General features: G+C 40.1%; 1 protein-coding gene across 2 annotated transcripts; it reads left to right on the top strand.

Moving 5' to 3' along the window:
- The first annotated feature begins 1,269 nt into the window (after window positions 1-1,269).
- On the top strand, window positions 1,270-17,044 carry GOSR2 (golgi SNAP receptor complex member 2). Of its 2 annotated transcripts, XM_083809627.1 has the most exons (6): window positions 1,271-1,409; window positions 3,567-3,631; window positions 6,700-6,808; window positions 7,928-8,060; window positions 11,032-11,172; window positions 13,866-17,044. In XM_083809627.1, the coding sequence occupies exons 1-6, from the start codon at window positions 1,381-1,383 to the stop codon at window positions 14,025-14,027; spliced, it is 639 nt and encodes a 212-aa protein (XP_083665753.1). In that variant the 5' UTR covers window positions 1,271-1,380; the 3' UTR covers window positions 14,028-17,044. The 2 variants fall into 2 exon arrangements, with proteins under 2 accessions (XP_083665754.1, XP_083665753.1); XM_083809628.1 differs by lacking the exon at window positions 11,032-11,172 and having other exon boundaries at window positions 1,270-1,409.
- Window positions 17,045-17,386: the final 342 nt, after the last annotated feature.

Here is a 17,386-nt window from a genome sequence, read left to right as displayed (position 1 = left end):
TAGGACAGCTATACAGCTAGAAGAGAAGATGGTCATTATGATCAAAGAGCTGGAACAGCTATTTTAGAAGGGATGCCTACATGCAGGATTCATCTTACTTTCTCATAGGTATCTGCTTATTTGCATTTCCATTTCAACTGGTCACCTAGACTTCTAGAGCTTTAGTGAATGCAGTTCATGTCACAGAAGACAGCCATCTTAGCTGACAACATCTTCACCGTCTGTAACAGGCATCTGAAATAACTACTTCACAGTGTGCGTACCCGCACTTTGGACAGCCACGTTTAGTTAGGTGACCCCTTCCTCCTGGCAGTCTTGAGCCGGAAAAAGACCACACTGTGGGGATGTGAAGATAGTTGCAAGTGAGGACTGGTGTGGGAAAAGAGAGCAGGGAACAACAGCCCACTGTTTATCCCAATACAAAAATTAGATCACCAAAGGAAACCAGCATGTGGCTGGTTCACAACAAAGAAATAGAACCATTTTGTTACAGAACATGAGGTTAAGATAAGGAACTCCTTGGTGCAAGATACTGAATATTCTAAAAAATTTTATGGCTTGAAAACTTATGTGGATAAATTAGTGCACAAAAAATACACTGAGGGCATTAAGTACAGATACAATTCATCCAGCTTATCCGGGCTCACAGGAGACTTAGTGGTGGAAGGTGGGATCCTGTCGGGAAGTAGAAGAGCAGCAATGGAAGAGACCGGCATGTGAGGGGAGAGACAGGGCGCTACGCAGGAGGGCAGGTGAAGAGGTAGAAGAGGTGAAGAGGAAGGTGAAGGGCAGGAGCAATGCCAAATGGCCTCTACACACCCGGGGCAATGACGTGCCCCATGTAGAGATAGCTCCTGGGCAGCCGCCCTGATGCGAGGAAGATGGCCCCGGGCCCCACGCAGGGTGAAAGAGGAGGGACAGGGCTTTCCTCCGACCCCTGCTCATTCTGGTGAGCATGGCTGGAGGCCAAAGCCTGAGGGGAGGCAGCAGCCTCGGAACAGCGGAGAGAAAGGCATCTGGAAACGGGCGAGGGAAGGGTTTATGGGAGAGGACTGGCGAAGCACCCTGGATGGCAGGGATGGGGCGGAGAGGCTGCTGCAGGCGAGTAACGAAGGGGAAAGGCAGGCCGGGCCGGCGGAGCGGTGCTGGGGCCGTGCGGGGACACGGATGCCGGCCGCGGCGCTGGGGTCCGGTTCCTGCCCCTGTCCCTGTCCCCGGCCCCGGGGCCGCGGGCTCGCGGCTCCCCCTGGCGGCAGCTCGGGCTCCCGACGGGGCCACGGCCGGCGGAAGCCGAGGGTGGCGGGGCCGGATGCGACGTGGGCGGCGGAGCGGAGGGGACCGGGCTGTGCCGAGCCGAGCCGAGCCGGGCCGAGCCGTGCCATGGAGGCACTCTACCACCAGACCAACAAGTTCGTGCGTGCGGCGCTGCGGCGGGCGCCCGTGGCGGCCTCGCCGCCGTGAGGCGGGGGCCGGGCCGGGCCGCGTTTTGGAGCGGCCGAGGCCGCCTGGGTGGCGGCGGGGAGGGGGCGGTGGCGGCCGGGAGCCCCCGAGGGGCTGAGGGGAGCTGTGTCGGTTCTCGGTCGCAGGGCGAAGCAAACCCGGGTCCTCCAGGCTGACCGGGTCCCAAGTCCCGGCGTGCCTTTAGCCACGTCAGGCCCGAGTCAAGGCAGGAGTTACTGGCTTCAGGTTTTAAAGTGTGGGATTACAAGTGTTCACTGAAAAAAAAAAAAGTGATTCTGTTTTACTACATCCGCGTGAATTTAAGGCACACTCGTTTGCTAGGGTTTTTATGGCAGTGGGCTTTGATGATGGCCGGGGGCAGCATTTAAGCCCTCTTAGGAAACGTGTCAGTGAGATATGAAACGGTTTTGGAGATGAAGGTAATCTGGTGAGGTTTAAGCGGTAGGAAAAATGCAAACCACAAATAAGGCAGAAAACCTGTCAGTGTGGTGGAAATAACTCATGGGAAAGAGGCCAAAGGAGGGAGTTAATCCAAATATTCCAGCCTAGTATTTTTGTTAATGGGTTTCATTAAATAATGATATAGGGAAGAGCTGGAAATCCTGCTGTTGATGCAGAAATTCAAGCCCGTGATATAACTGTTGTTGATAAGGGGAATGCTTTTGCCTTGTCCCAGTTTCCATATTGCCTTGCTCTGATTGTAGCTCTTGAGCTCTGCTATTGTAGTTTATTGTCAGTCTGAAGGTAATCTCAGTTTGTAAACTCTTTTCCCACCTTTTCCCAGACTTACTGTATTTTCTTCCACTGGAAAAGTCCTGGTAAATATGAAGTATCTTTTTCTAGGCTGGTTGCCCGTGATCTGATTTTGCTCCTACACATGGATTTCTAAACAGGCATTTTAAAAGCAGTGTGAGTCTCAAGATGTCTGAGGCATCCTAGAGAAACTGATTGAAAAGAAAACTATCAAACAAGTATGGGATGCAAGATCCTGGATATTGAATTGGTTCTCTAGTTAACTGAACATGTCATAAGTACTGTAAAAGTTGGAGTTACCTGGTTAGTGGCACAGTGTTAATAAAAAAAAAAGTAACTTAAGAGTGAATATTTTCCCTGAATATTGTCCTGGCCTCCCAGAAATTTGAGGCTTTTTTTTTTTTTTTGAAACACATGAATTTAACAACTATCAATGTGTTTTTATTATTTATTTATTTATTTATTCTGTCACTGCTTGTGCAACATCAGGAATTCCTTCTCTTCTATTTTAAACTTTCTACTTTATTTTGATGCCTCTGTGATTCATGTATCGTAAGAGACGGTGAAAGTCATTCCTTCTTCACCTTCCCCTGTGCCATTTATGCTCAAGAATGTCTCCCTGCTATTATCTGCAGTCCAGACTGAACAACTCTATTGTATTAAAGCTGTTCAGTACTTTTCATAATCTTTATAGTCCTTCCCTGATCCTTTGCCTGTACCGTTATTTCCTTTGTGAGAAGGAGGTGACAAAGCTTGTGCTGAAGGTGCGTACTACCTGTTTCTGCAGTGCTGTAAAGGTGTGGTGTCTCTTCACCACTTTAGTGGAGTATTTAAGTAGTATTTCACTGCAGACCTGTTATTAAGGTCTCCTTTGTACCAGCTCTTCTACTAGTCAGACCTTCCCTCTGCTATACTTATTATTTATGAGTTCCTACTGCGAATCTGATACCTCCATGGTTGTCTTGGGGTAGGTAGATCTTAAATGACATTGAGCATACCAGGTGTGTGACATGAGAGAGAACCTCAATTCAGGTTATAATACAAGAAGGGAGCTAGAACTGGACTGGAAGTCATTGAAGAAAAAAAAACCTGTTTCACCTTGATTTTTATTTTAACACTGAAAGTTACTTTGTAGATGCATATTAATTGGAAGCACAGCTGTCTTCAAACTGAAGATTTGTGGGTTTTTTATATGTTCAGTGATGGGCTGTCTGCACTGAATACCATGTATCTGATTCTTACTATGGTCTGAAAGGTACTTTTAAGAGAAGCTGAAGATTAAGATATTGAAAAATTGTTTTTCATTTTATGGATGTTAACTGACTTCTTTTTCTTTATTTGTCTTTTGATAGACAAGTCCATGAAGTCCAGTCTTACATGGGACGTCTGGAAACTTCAGACAAACAGTCAGTACACTGTAAGTAGGTAATTAGAGGGAAAAGTCCCACTCCAATACTGATGTAACCTGAACCTTCAACCTCGTATGCTTTATCATTATATTTACAATCATTACGTGAACTAATTTGGCTTTTCAGTTACTACGATCAACAGGTGAGACAAATTGCTGATGTGGAATGCATTAAAATTATTTTACCATTTGACTTGATTAAGGTGATGTCTTGTAGGACAGAGTGGAAAAGACAGAACAAAAATTTACTTCCAGTCAGCTTCCTATGGTAGGTAGTTCTTGAACTGAGAAGTGGTGTTTGCTGTAAATCCTTCTACAAGTGTCTTGAACTGGGAATGTCAGATATTTTTTGGTGCTGTGAGATTTTGATGCGTTGTCAGAGTATGCCGTGGAGACATATATTATAAACAGATTAAAAGAATCAAAATGATCAAATTGATGCATATAGGGAGGTGTAATATAACACACAGATGTCGGCAGAACTGCAAATTCAGACATCACCAAGCTAGTTTGTTAGAAGCTCAGAAGTTGAAAAATATCACTGGATATCTGTCCTGTTGTTTCACTGTTCCTCAAGCACCCAGTAATTGGCAAACTTCCCAAAAAGATTCTTAGTCCAGTTTCTGGGGAAAAGACTGTCGTTTGATGTGCCGGAATTTAAGCAGGATGATTCTAATGGCTCCTGCTTGCATGAGAGTCCTGTAGAGACTTGCATCAAGTCCAGAGAACCCGTAATTCCATTTGCTTATGAGAAATATGTGGAACAACTAGGTCTGAAATTGCCTCAGTAAGTTTGGACTATAACCTTGTGTTAATAAAATGACTGTCATAAAATAATATGATTTATTGTGGCAAGATTTTTCACCCTAGTGCAGAATTGGCAAATATATTTTGGATACACATTTTAAGTCTGAATTCCTGTAAAACTAGTTGTTAATGGGCCTGATCAAAAACTTTTGAAGTGAAGGCATACTAGATACATTTATCCACAGGTTGACTGACTTCTATTACCCTAACTATATTCGTGAAGCATGACTTCACTGTAGAAAAGGCTGTGATAACTTTTCCTATCAAAAAACAACTTGTTGTACAGGTACAGGTACAACAACTAGAACCAGTAGGGTTCTATTTTCTATGATGGCTGTTGCTACCTGTACATCTAGTACAATGCCAGATGACTTCCTCGACTGCTGTTCACTAAATGTGATTTTGGAGCCCCTTGAAAATTAGCATAACTTGCTGTCTTGCCTCTGCTACTTGAAGCGAGAGATGGGATTATGTACCATCTTATATAGTCAATAAATGAACATACTATTTTATATATAAATTTTTTCTATATATATGTATATATATAAAATATATAAAAATACAGTATTATATAAATATAATAAATATATTATTATATAAATATAATAAGTGTATATATATAATATATATATTTATATATGTATTTTTATATATAAAAATACAGATATGTGCTCTAGATATTATTGTGTAGTCAAGAATTTATGGGAAAAAGAACTAGCTTTAGTCGGAAGGTCAAGAAAAAGAGGAAATCAAAGTTTCAGTTGCAGCTTTTTTTTTCCAGCTTTGGGCAAATAATCCCTTCTTGCTCAGAAAAAACATGATGACCAAGAAAGTAACACTGTTGTTTGGACTAGCTAATGCTGATGTAATTGTCTATCTGCTGTTCTGGCTGCTCTTCTGTGAAGTTTAGCTGTACTAAATGATGGATAAATGAATTAGGATGATTTGATTGATCTGTGTTTATGTATATGAGTTGGCTACTCTTTGATTTTGTAAGATCAAATTGCAAAGAAAAGGGGTTTCATGTGCAGTTTCCTTTTTGGGTACTGCTGAATGGAATTTTCTGGAAAGTCTTGAGATACTTTGGAGGAAATAGTTGATTACTAATGCTTTACTGTATATCTCTTTAGTCTAAAAAGAAAATAGGAATAAACAATATCTCTTAAGATTTAGATTTTAAGATTTTAAATGCAAACTAAGAACAAATTGTGACTGTTAAGGTTTGTTGATTATTCTAAGACTGGCCATGGTAGTTCGAGACTTGGCTTCAGGGTTGTCTCATGACTGCACAGACATGATGGTGCTTCAGTGTCCTCTAATAATCATTCCGTGGATGTGCTCTGGAGGGTGCATACCTTCAGCCTTGCAAGCTCACTTTCTTTAAGCACAATAATGACAGATGATTAAAGGTCTCCCTGTGCAGTTCAAGTTGTGAAATGCTGGATTGTGACACAGTTAGAATATGTGGTTGTCGAATGAGGAAGGGGTTAGTGACTTTTACCAGGCTTTGCTGTACAGTAACAGTAACTGAAAGCATATAAATCCTTTTTTTTCCTCCTAGTTGTATGTGCTTCCCACCTCATTAAAGTACAAGTATTTGAGTTTGCATTTTAATCTCTTGTCTCTCTGCTGTTTCTGTGCACACATTATCAGAAGCAATAGCAAAGTAGATGATCACAGAGGCAGATGTTATATGTCTTGTTTTTCCACCTGTAAGGGCTCCTCAACCCTGGGCATGCTTTTCCAAACTGTTTGTCTAGTCTGCCAATTCCCATCAACACTTACTTCCTCTGGTTGCTTTGTCAACCTCCCATGCTATGGGTGTGGATAATGGAACTGTTTGTTAACAGTTGTCAGAAGTTTAGATTGCCATTGTTGTGAGAATCATCTTGGGTATTAGCTTTTATGAGCAAGACCTGGGAAAACAGGAAGGGGCTGCAGAGGGAAATGTGGAACTTTTAAGTCCTATTATATAGAGGAGATAGGGAAAGAAATTCATGAATCTTGAAGGAGCAAAGGCTTTCCCTGTTCCCTTCTCAGAGGAGGGCAGAAAAAGCAAGAGTCTCAAACTAGCCAGTTAAAGAAGTGGCTATTCATGATTTGTACAGTTCTTAGTTCATCTGGTTTGTTTGTTTGTTTGTTTGTTTCCATCCAGCAAGAATTTGTGTCTTTCAGTTTTTAAATACTGGTTTGAATGCTGTTGTACTTTTGCCTTCACTCAATTTGCAGTTCTTTAATTCAAACCAAAACATATTTTTGTTCCCTTGCAGTAGTAGAAAATGAGATTCAAGCAAGAATAGACAATATATTCAGCAACTTGGAACGTCTGGAAATCCTGTCCAGTAAAGAACCTCCCAATAAGCGACAAAATGCTAAACTGTAAGTTCACCTTCTTTGCTTTGATAATGGTGTAGTCGTTGTAGTTATTTTCATTAAATTTATTGTAGCCCTTTTCCTTTTCATTTGAGTTGAACCTTCTCACATTACAACTTAAATCTCTGCTCAACTGTAACAGAACTGAGGCACAGAGGCAAAATCTTTTTCCTGCATTTATCTGCAGACTGGCGATTGAGCTGGATTCATGGCTCTGTTCCGAGATGAGTACTTTGCTGCTTAGCAAAATATAGCACTTTGATGCTTAAACGACATACTGAGTTGAAATTCTTTTGCTTTTAATGGTATTTGTGGAGGTAAGGAGTAAAAAAATTACTTGAGTAGTTGTCATTTTTTCTGAAAACTTTTCGTGGCTGTTGGTGACTAAAATAAGGTTTCAAAAAATAGCACTGGTTTGAGCAGCTTGAACCAGAGACCATCAGAGAACTTTCCATTCTAAATTGTTCTGTGACTCTGCTATTAATTTTTAGTCTCAATGCCTTAGTAGATAGGGTGGATTTCATGTCACCTATATTATAAAGGTCACTATCTGAAACAGTCATCTCTGCTTTCTTTGTAGTTATTGAATCAGAAACAGTAGAGTTCTGGACATGATTTATTTTAGCCTAATGGAGATGTGTCCTCTATTGCCAATTGGCTTTTAGGTACATTTTGTAAAAACTCAGCCTTAAGAACATGATGTAAATTAATGAAACTTGAAAACCTAATCTTTTGTGTGAATAGGTCATGAAGTAGAAACTGTTCAAATCCTACGGTCTTTCCAAATCTGTGTTAAATGAAGAAAATATATATATATATATATAATTTCTCTGAAGAGGCTAGTCATGGGATAGAATGTGCAAGATAGCTCAAGAATTCTGCTTCACATTCTATCTTTAGCTTGCAATTAAATAATCACCTCTTTAGCAGTAAAATGAGGCGCAAATGATGTAAGTATGGGATGTAAGCATAACATTGAATGTCCTTTATCTTTTAGATGAGTAGAATCCATCATTCTTACTATTTGTCGCTATTAATTTATAATGCTCCGTTGTTCATTAAAAACACCACAAAAGATTGGTATTTTATCCCTGGGAATGTCTTCCTATTGTTGATCCTGTCTAGCCGAGTTGACCAGCTGAAGTATGATGTTCAGCATCTGCAGACAGCTCTGAGGAACTTTCAACATCGCCGTTATATCCGGGAGCAGCAGGAACGACAGCGAGAAGAGTTACTAGCACGTACATTCACTACTAATGTAAATATTCTTTATTTTAGATTTCTCTGTTTTAGAGCCTTTCACCTTTCAGAGAAGTTTCGGGCAAGAGCTAGGCTTGACTATTAGATAGCTGCTGTGTGATGGTGTAAGTGGAGTAAAGATAGAAAAGAGTAATAATACGTGTTGAAAAAGTACAGCTCTTTCATGAGGAAAACTTGGTCAAAAAAGAGGCAGTAGTGAAAGACTCGGGGTTGCTGCTCCAGTTTTATCCAGTGCAGCTCTACCTGACTTTATGTAGCAGTTTCAAAAAGTTGAATGAGGTAGGTAACAAAGAATACGTTTTAATTGGATTTGTGTCAAAAGTCTTTGTCAAATCCCAGGACTCGAAAAATGTCTGGAAAATGGTTATGTTTATCAGTGGCTTTTATGCACCTTGCTGTTAGTAGATGCCAGCAAGTTTTCATTTGTCCAAATATAAATTGTGTAGCTGGGAAAAAAATCTTCCATTTTAACCATAAATGATTCAAAAGTTTTTAATGACAGGTATGTGTTTCAACCTGTTCTTGATCATTCTGAGTTCTTCCATTGCTGTCTCCCCCGGCAAATTCCCAGATAAATTTTGCTCTGAATAATGTAGGTTTTCTTTCATTCTTTGCTTTTCTGTGACTTAAAAGCATGTCTTTTTTATCTTACTGTTTGCTTTCTGTGCTGTCTTTCAGTGTTAGGGCAAGGAAAAATGCAATGTGAATGGCTATATTTTCTTGAGATTTTGGAAGTTCACTGCACTTCTCAAAGCCCAACATAAATGACGTCTAGCATTTTGTTGGCTATTTCAAAATCATAAACAAGTCTTGAAATGACCACTGGAACTTGAAACCTGATTTGTTTTCAAAAGCTGTGGTGTTCTGCAAATGGGAAGAAATTTTCCTATAGGAAAGCTTGTCTAGGAAGAAAATGCATGAGTAAATAGAACAGTTTTGAAAAGGAGTAGCAGTCTTGCAAACACAAAATACATGACAAACTATTTTTTATTCCTGAACATGTTGAAAGGTGTCTCAAGATGTAATTAAGGTGTGTGATTATTTTGTATTTTTTTTTAACTTATCATTACAAAAACATAACTTCTAAAGTATATTGTCCCTTTAATAAGCAAATGGTGTATTTGTGAGTTACTGGCCTACCTGTTTATGTTAGAAGTTTACATAGCTATTTATATGCTACCCTATTTTATTAAATAGGAATGTCAGGTGAGTGTGTAAGCATTCTGAATAAATCACGGTAGTGTACAGAACAGCTCTTGAAAGCTGTTAACAGTGTTCTGAATGTTTTGTTTAATTCGAAGATAAATGTTGTCTTTAAAGCCTTCCCTTGAAGAATTCTGGAGAAAACCACTTATAGCAAATGAAAAATATGCTGCCATCTAGTGTCCCTCTGAGGGGGTACAAGGCCAGGTTGGATGGGGCTTTGAACAACCTGGTCTAGAGGAAGGTGTCCTTCTCTGCCTGTGGCAGGGGGTTGGAACTAAGTGATCTTTAACGTCCCATCCAACACATTCTGTGTTTCTATGAACAAAGATCTACTTTGATAGTTTTCTTGCTGCCTTGTTTATAAAAGAAAACCAACTGCAAGTTCCTTGCATAGGAGACAGAATCCCTTCTGATTTGAAGTTTAATAAATATCTGAAAGAATAGCCATTCAGATGCAAATCCAAGTGCTGTTGCTCTGCAAACTCCTGTAAGACAAGATAATTTTTTCAACCTTTGTGCTGTATTGACTTTTGATCAAAGAGTTGTGTACACCGTCGATAGCCTTCTTCATCTAGTATCTTTGACCATCTAACTGGGAATAGCTCTGTCCTTTATTCTTCATTCTTTCACACTACGTAAGCAGAATATCCATCTAGGCAGTCAAACACCTAACACTGGATTGTACGTGTGATTCTCATATGAAAAATTTTTCTACAATAATCACCAGAGACTGCTCAGGGCAAATTTGATATTGTTACACACAAGTAACCTACGGCTGACAGGTATTAAGCACCTTCTGCCCAATATATGAATTATACATTTTAGTAGTTCTTGCCACTCTGAGTATGTGGAAGCAAGTAAGCCAGTGTTTCCACACTTAGCTCTAACCAATATAATGATTATTGTTCACAAAACAATGTGGGAGTTGTGAACTATTACCTTGACTCTCTCAGTGGAGTAGTGTCAGAGAATACGAAACTGGAAACCTTTTGAAAAGTGATGACATCCTCTGACGTCTTATGTGACCCAGGTTAGAGAATTTTACCCAGTTATTTCCATTTCAAAATTTATAGTTTCTAGTTGCACTAACGCATCTTTTCTGGATTTTTTTTTTTAATTATAATTATTATTTAGATAAGATCTTGGGTGGTGAGTGAGTGAGACTTTCAGGGAACTAGGTTCATATGTCTGTTTGCCCTCCCTATCAGAAATTTGTACCTTGTTGTTAATACGAGTTTATAGAATGTCATCTCCCAGACATGTGTTTTGCAAGCCTTTTGTCATTATAAATGTGCTATTGTCTTTCAAAAATCTTTTGCTTACAGCGATCACATGACTTCCTTGTTTAATCCCTTCTGATAGTTTTGATCTTCTCTACTGTAATACTCTTTCCTACCTATGTCATAGATTATGAAAATTCTCAGTTTTTAATCTGACCTGTTATCTCCTGAAATCTAATTGCAGTTGAATAGCTGATCAACTCTGCCTTCTGTCTTGCTTCCTGTAGGCTGTTGAATAGGTGATCAACTCTGCCTTTTGACTTGCTTCCTATAGGCTTCTCTAAATTACTTTGTTCACTCAAATATTAATATCGTTTTAACATCCCTATTAAAAAACAAAAACAAAACAAAAAAAAACAAACCAAAAAAACACATAATCCCACAAGTCCCGTCAAGGGGTGTTTGTTTTTGTATGTTCTCTTTCTGGATCTATGAGTATGAGTGAGTAGGCAAGGTAACCAAGACCCTGCATTTCCCCTACAGGACTCTGACACCACCATACCGATCGACGAAACATTACAGTTTAATGAATCCCTGCAGAATGCCCATCGTGGCATGGATGATCTTATTGGCAGTGGGACCAACATCCTTCAGGGGCTGAGGGACCAGAGAGTGACATTAAAGGTGGGGGCATCATTTTTTACCAAAAAGACCCCACATTTCTGCGTTTAAGATGACCAGGCTAAGTAGAAGAAATAAGTATGGTAAAGGCCTAAACTCTGATTTAGCTAAGCCTAAAATCTTTATGTTTTGTCATTTTACTAGGAACATATTTAAGCTCTTTTTTTTTGTGTCCTGGTAGGCTAGCAGTCTTTGTCTGCACAGTAGTCAGTATCTGGAGTGCTAAATGTTGTGTTTTATTTTGTTCTGTTCTGTGTTTTTTTGATTTGTTTGTTTTTCTTCCAAACGAAGAAAGCAATGGCTAGCTCACAGATAAGACGTTGGTACAGGTAAATATCACTGAGAGCAACCACAAAGCTCACATAAAGTACTTATGTTTAAGTTCAGTAATGGAGATAATACTCAAGTCTAATGTATCTAAATAATATATATCTTCCCAAATTACTGTTAAAGATAACGAATGTTTGTCTTTTAATTTAAAGACTGTTCAAGATGGTGTTAAGTTTTGAGTTAAGAGTTCAAAGGTACAAAAAGAGAATCATAGAATCATTGAAATAGGAAAAGTCATCTAGTCCAAACCTTTAACCTAGTACTAAAGTCCACCGCTAAACCATGCTACTAAGTTGAGCTTTTTAATAAGACGTGTGTGTTTGGGGTGGGGAAGCTAGATCTCTGAAAAGGGAAATTCCTATCTGTTGTGCTCATCTTAAGATGGGGATAACTATTGCTACCTGTTTTGTGATTTTGCTGCTTTGGGATGTAGCTGTCAGAGGATTTAGGCATTTTTAATTGCTAAATTTCTTTACAGATATTCATAAATCCCTACACGTGGTCAGATGAATCACACCTTATATTCCATGGATTGTGTAGACTAATGTACCACTGGCTTTAAAGGCAGTCTAGTCAGCTTACATACAGATAGCTGAACTGTAGACACATACAGATCTTGCCCTGAAAGTGCATAGGCATTTTGCTGGAACAAATTCTAGTACCTATGGTACACGTTTCATAAGGGTTACCAGGGACAGGTGTCTTCACAAGGCAGCATTGCAAGGTGTTTCCTTTAATCCTAATGTCCGTTGCAGTTTACAGGCTGGGTACTTCCTTTCTTGATTACAGAGGTCTAGGCTAGCTGGTGTTCTCAAAAAACTGCAGGGTATAACGGCAATTATAAATGTAGCCCCTTTTCTACTCCATACTCAGGTGATGAGTCCTTGCATCCATGAGTGTTACACTGATGCATTATAGCAGAGTTTGAAGCCCAGGTCTTTCTTCTCTGAGATGAAGAATAGCTAAGGTTAAGATTATTTGTTCACTGACCTAGTGAATATATATTTCTTCTTACACAAAGGCAGTCAGTAGAAAAACTTACTGTGGTTGTTAAGCATTCATTCCTGAGATAGGTTGTAGCTGAGTGGTCTAGCCATAGGACTAGTGGAAACAAAGAGAGGTTCTGTTACCTTCTCATGAAGCAGACATGGAAGAAAAGGCAGGGAAGGATGGGTTATTAGGGCCAGAAGAGGATTCAGGGTTTTGAATGCTCTCTTGAAAAAGTAACTTCCCTGAAGTCTCACAGCCTTCTGAAGCAGGGTTTTCTATTAAGCATTGGGACCTGAAAGTCAGTTTGAAAGACTAGGTCCATTTATCCTCACCATGGTGATAAGTCTTTCTGGCAGCACCCATCTTTCTGCAAGGTATGATGGAAGTTGGTCCTGCCCAGTGTCTCTCTGAGGCATGCTTCAGCTAATTGCGTGCTGTGAGCTGGGCTGAGCTGTGGTGCTGAGTGCAGCATCTCTGAATGCACATCTGTATGTCACTTGTTTGTCTAGCTTAACTAGAATAGCGCTTTTCATCTACCTGTACCGCTGGGACTCTGCAGCCATGAGTTTTCCACCTTCCTCCCAGATAGGATGATACCCATCTCTGAACAGTGCCCAAAGTACATCTATGAGCCTGTATTTCATGTGGTTTACTTTGACCGTTGCCTTGAAATAAGAGTATTACTGCAGCGCTGCAGTAGTGACTGGGTACACACAGTAGTGGTGATACGGTAACTGGTAGGATCCACAGACGTTCTTAGTATAAGCTGCGTCAGCAGTGAAATAAAACAAATATGAACATGCAGCATACCAGCCAGCGGTCTCTTTTCACTGCTTTTATCCTGAAGGATTTCTTGAAATTGCATTAATTACACTGTTATAGCCTTTTCATTGCACTTGACCGTTGACACTACAAGTTTCTGGACTTCCTTTTGAACCTCTTCTTGGTATTAACTGTACTTCGGACCAGCAGGAGGGAAGTTCTGCAAGAAAGGTTGTCTGGAGCTTCAAGCTTCAAGCTCTTAGTAGACTGTATGTCTGGAAGTGGAACAGAAGGACTTAATTCCTCCATAGGGAGTTCATTTCTCTGAGCTGCTGTCTGTGATGTTTCTGTCTGGACACATTGCTTTGTACCTTTACCTCTTTCTTGTTCTCGTGTGTGAATTAGTCTAATAATATGCTTATTTCCAAGGTCCCATGGCTATCTTCTCTTAAATTGTAGGAACAATATGGCAAAGAAGTTGTAGGAACTTACAGAAAGTTCCTTCATTTACTGAGGGATTAGAATTCATCACTTGCCATCCATGATAAAATATTCTATAGAATAAGAAGTGTACCATGGAGTTAATTGTTTCTTTGCTGTCTTTTTATTCTTAGGGTACTCACAAGAAGATCCTGGATGTTGCCAACATGTTGGGCTTATCCAATACTGTAATGCGGCTGATTGAGAAGCGAGCCTTTCAAGATAAATATTTTATGATTGGGGGAATGATTTTGACTTGTGTAATTATGTTTCTCGTCGTGCAGTATCTGACATGAGCTACTAAGCTATTGCCAGAGGATATCGTCTTTTGGAGCAAGATGGACTGCCCTCCAAAACGTACTTTCCTCTGAGTGCTGCTTTGGATGAGCCCCTCCTGAGAACTTCAGAGTTTACAAATCACACTCAGACACGTCATGTGGAAAGCACATAGGGGAACAAATTTCTTTGGAGACACTGTAGTTTAAAATGACCCTATAAAAATATCCTTAGCCATTACTACTCTCATATTATTGTCTGTAAGTTTAAGAATCTGGTTAAGTAGGAGGCAGAAGTGAAATTTTCGCCTGGCTGTTATGCAAGTCAGGAGTGTTGGGTAGATAGGGGAGAAGAGGATGCAAAGGTACAACATAAGATTAAGTGAGCCTTTCCTGTGATAGCTAGAAATGATCCTCGTGAGTGTATTTTCTGTTGAAACAATGCCACTGGAGAATTCTGCACTGTTTGTGGGCACACTCCTACAGATTGTGCAAAAAGAGGAAGTGAAGGGTTCCCATTTGCAAATGCACTCTTCTGCTTGGAGGGTGAAGGACTTGTGGGGAAGGGTCTTAACTCTAAAAGCATGGTCATAACCTCTGCTAGTTTTTTTATACCCATACGGTTTTACCCAGCAATCTTCAGTTAAGACTGAAATGCTTCTCATCTTATTTGAAATAAGTTTCGGTATCTTTTTATGTTCTGCTGCTTCCCAGTGGAAGCTGAATGCTGTACTCCTCCCTGCTTCCAGTCAGGTGGAGATCAGTGAGTGTCATCTCACTGCACCCAATACCAAATTCAACCTCCAAAAAACTGGGCAATACCAAATTCAACCTCCAAAAAACTGGGAGCATTTTTGGTGCTAGTGCACATCGTGTTGTGGTGAATTGTATTCATTATCTGAGGTGGTTGGTTGGGGTTTTCTGATCCATAGCTGGTATTTCTGAATTCAACGAACCAGGCAAGTTCTTGCTGTGTTCAAACTGAAACTTGTGATATTTGTGTTTATAGAGCTGGAATGGGCTCTTTTTTTTTTTTTTTTTTAAACATTTAAAATAGCAGTGTGATCATCAGAAGAGTTTCCTTAACTTAGTGCCTTGGGATGGTAAACATGTCCCTTGTCCTTGGGAAGGGTATTTCCATTATTCTCTCTACCTGTGAATTTACTGTGAAGGACATTCTTGTACAAATCATCTCACAGAGATGATAGCTTAGATTTTATATCTTCTTGGCTGTAGATATTTATCCATTTAAACATACACAGTTAAGAAATGCCTCCTATGGTACTCATTTCCCTGAAGACTGGGGATTCTGTTGGAATGGCCATCGTGAAGTTTGAAACAGCCTTCCATTTCAAGCATCATCCATTTCAGTCAGCCTTCAGATACATTCTCATTTTGTGTACAAGTCAGGAGCATTTCCGAATGTCTGACAGTGTCACATTCAGATAATGTGGCATTCTGTTGGGTGTTCATTTTTTTTTTTTCTGTCTGGAATGGTTATGGGTCTTTTAATTAATAACAGTTTACAAATCCTGCATTTCTTTGCTCCAGTAAGTTTTGCTTTTATAATTACATAGCTTGTTGCACTTTTTTGTTTCAGTTATTAATACCATTCCTCCAATTTCAGCTAATATGGGCAAGTTAAACAGGCTTCAGCAGTGCTTGTTTACGTTTGCATGTTTAAAGTATTGACTGATCCATGTGCTGTGGCATAACTTTAAAGCCCAGAATGAGACTCCCCAGTTTGATCAGCTGTCACTGTCCAGTCAGCTTTGTATTTGGAATCCAGGGCAAGTAAAACGTCAGTAGTCAGAGCACTAGCTGCTGCCCTGCAGACACAACAGTGGAAGAGGCCAAGATGCCATCAGTGCCTAGACAATCCTGTCAGGGGGTTCAGCAGAAGAAAGCAGAAGAGTGTCAGTGGTTGTTGAATATCCTATGTGCTGCACACTTTCTGGCTGGCCGTTTTGTTCTTAATGTGTTTGACGTTTCCCAAGTGTTTAAAGCTCTTTGTGTTCCTCAATCTGCTGCACCTTCTCAAGAAAACATGTTAGCAGACCATGTACAGAATCACTTTGCATGTCAGCCGCAAGTACTAAGGAATCAGAAAGTTGGTAATGAGAGATCATGTGTCTTACTGATCATGATAGATTTTAGCACAGAATGCACTTGTTAAATCATTTTCTATTAGATAAATTGGGCACCTTGTAAAGGATCCCTGGCAAATCTTCTGTCCTGATCCAACTCCACCTTGATTTTACAACTTTATTGTTTAAAGTTTATATATTTGTGACTTGGTGCAGCAGAAATCGTCTTATACCAAGGTAAGGACTCTAGTCAATTTTTCTTCTTTTCAGCTTGTGGTATGAGCCATAAGATAAAATGAATGGAACTGGATTTTCTCTGTTTTGGGACTAGACTAACATTTTTATTCATGTTTCTCTGTCCATTTATTTTTGTCCTTTTAGAGTCTCTCTGTGTAGGCTAATTTCCCTGTTGTATGCAGTGTCCTTGCTATTCACTATCTAGAGTTGGGATGTGGGCTTGAAGGGAAGCACTTAAATGACTGGATTTGATGATGTGTAACTTCAAACAAATTTGTACTAGATATTATGTCCAAAATGACTTACAAGAGCACCTGTGCCATCTCAGATGGCTAATGTAAAACCCTCAAAACTTCTGTCATTAGTGTGGCACAGTAAAAGTACAGGCAGGATCAACGTCCCTGCTACCATGGAATGACAGCTGAAACCCTGGTGGCTTGTCACATGTTGCTGCTGCAGCTGCTGTCTCTGACGTTTCCTTTCTTAAGACTGCTTCTTTCAGTGGAGCTGTTTGCCTGTGAACTTCTGTGGAACAGCAAGTGTTCCAGCTGTCAAATGGAATGCTCTCATGAGAGGGCACTGTGGAAACTAACTAGTCTCTGGAAAAAAAAACAAAACACTTTTAACCAGTATTTTATACATAAGGGGACAAGGGTGGGACATGATGTGATTCATCTGTTGTGTTATGTAAATAAAGATTTTTTTCAACCAGAATGAAGTTTTTCTTTTTTATCTTGGCTAACGTTTGATGCCTGATTAAGCTGGACAAATACCTTCTTCTGGACACAGGCAGGTGAGGTACCAGGTTGGCTTGGTCGAATGGGGAACCCATGCCTGAGCTCAGATGTAAAACAGAAGTTCACAGAAAGTGCAAATGGGTGGCCTGCTCAGGAGGAATAGATAAATGTTACTCAAGTGTTCAGGGATGGAGCTGTAAAGTCATTTTGAAATTGGCATTGAAACTAGTGAGAGATAAGGGCTTGTATGAATGCACTGCTAGCAAGAGGAACCAGCCATGAACAGGGCAGGGGTATTTCAGGAGGTATCTGGGTCGCG

Source organism: Anser anser, assembly GCF_964211835.1.
Source record: "Anser anser genome assembly, chromosome: 23".
Lineage (NCBI taxonomy): Eukaryota > Metazoa > Chordata > Aves > Anseriformes > Anatidae > Anser > Anser anser.
The sequence above is the reverse complement of the archived record's forward strand: the minus strand, read 5'-3'. Positions and strand labels throughout refer to the sequence as shown.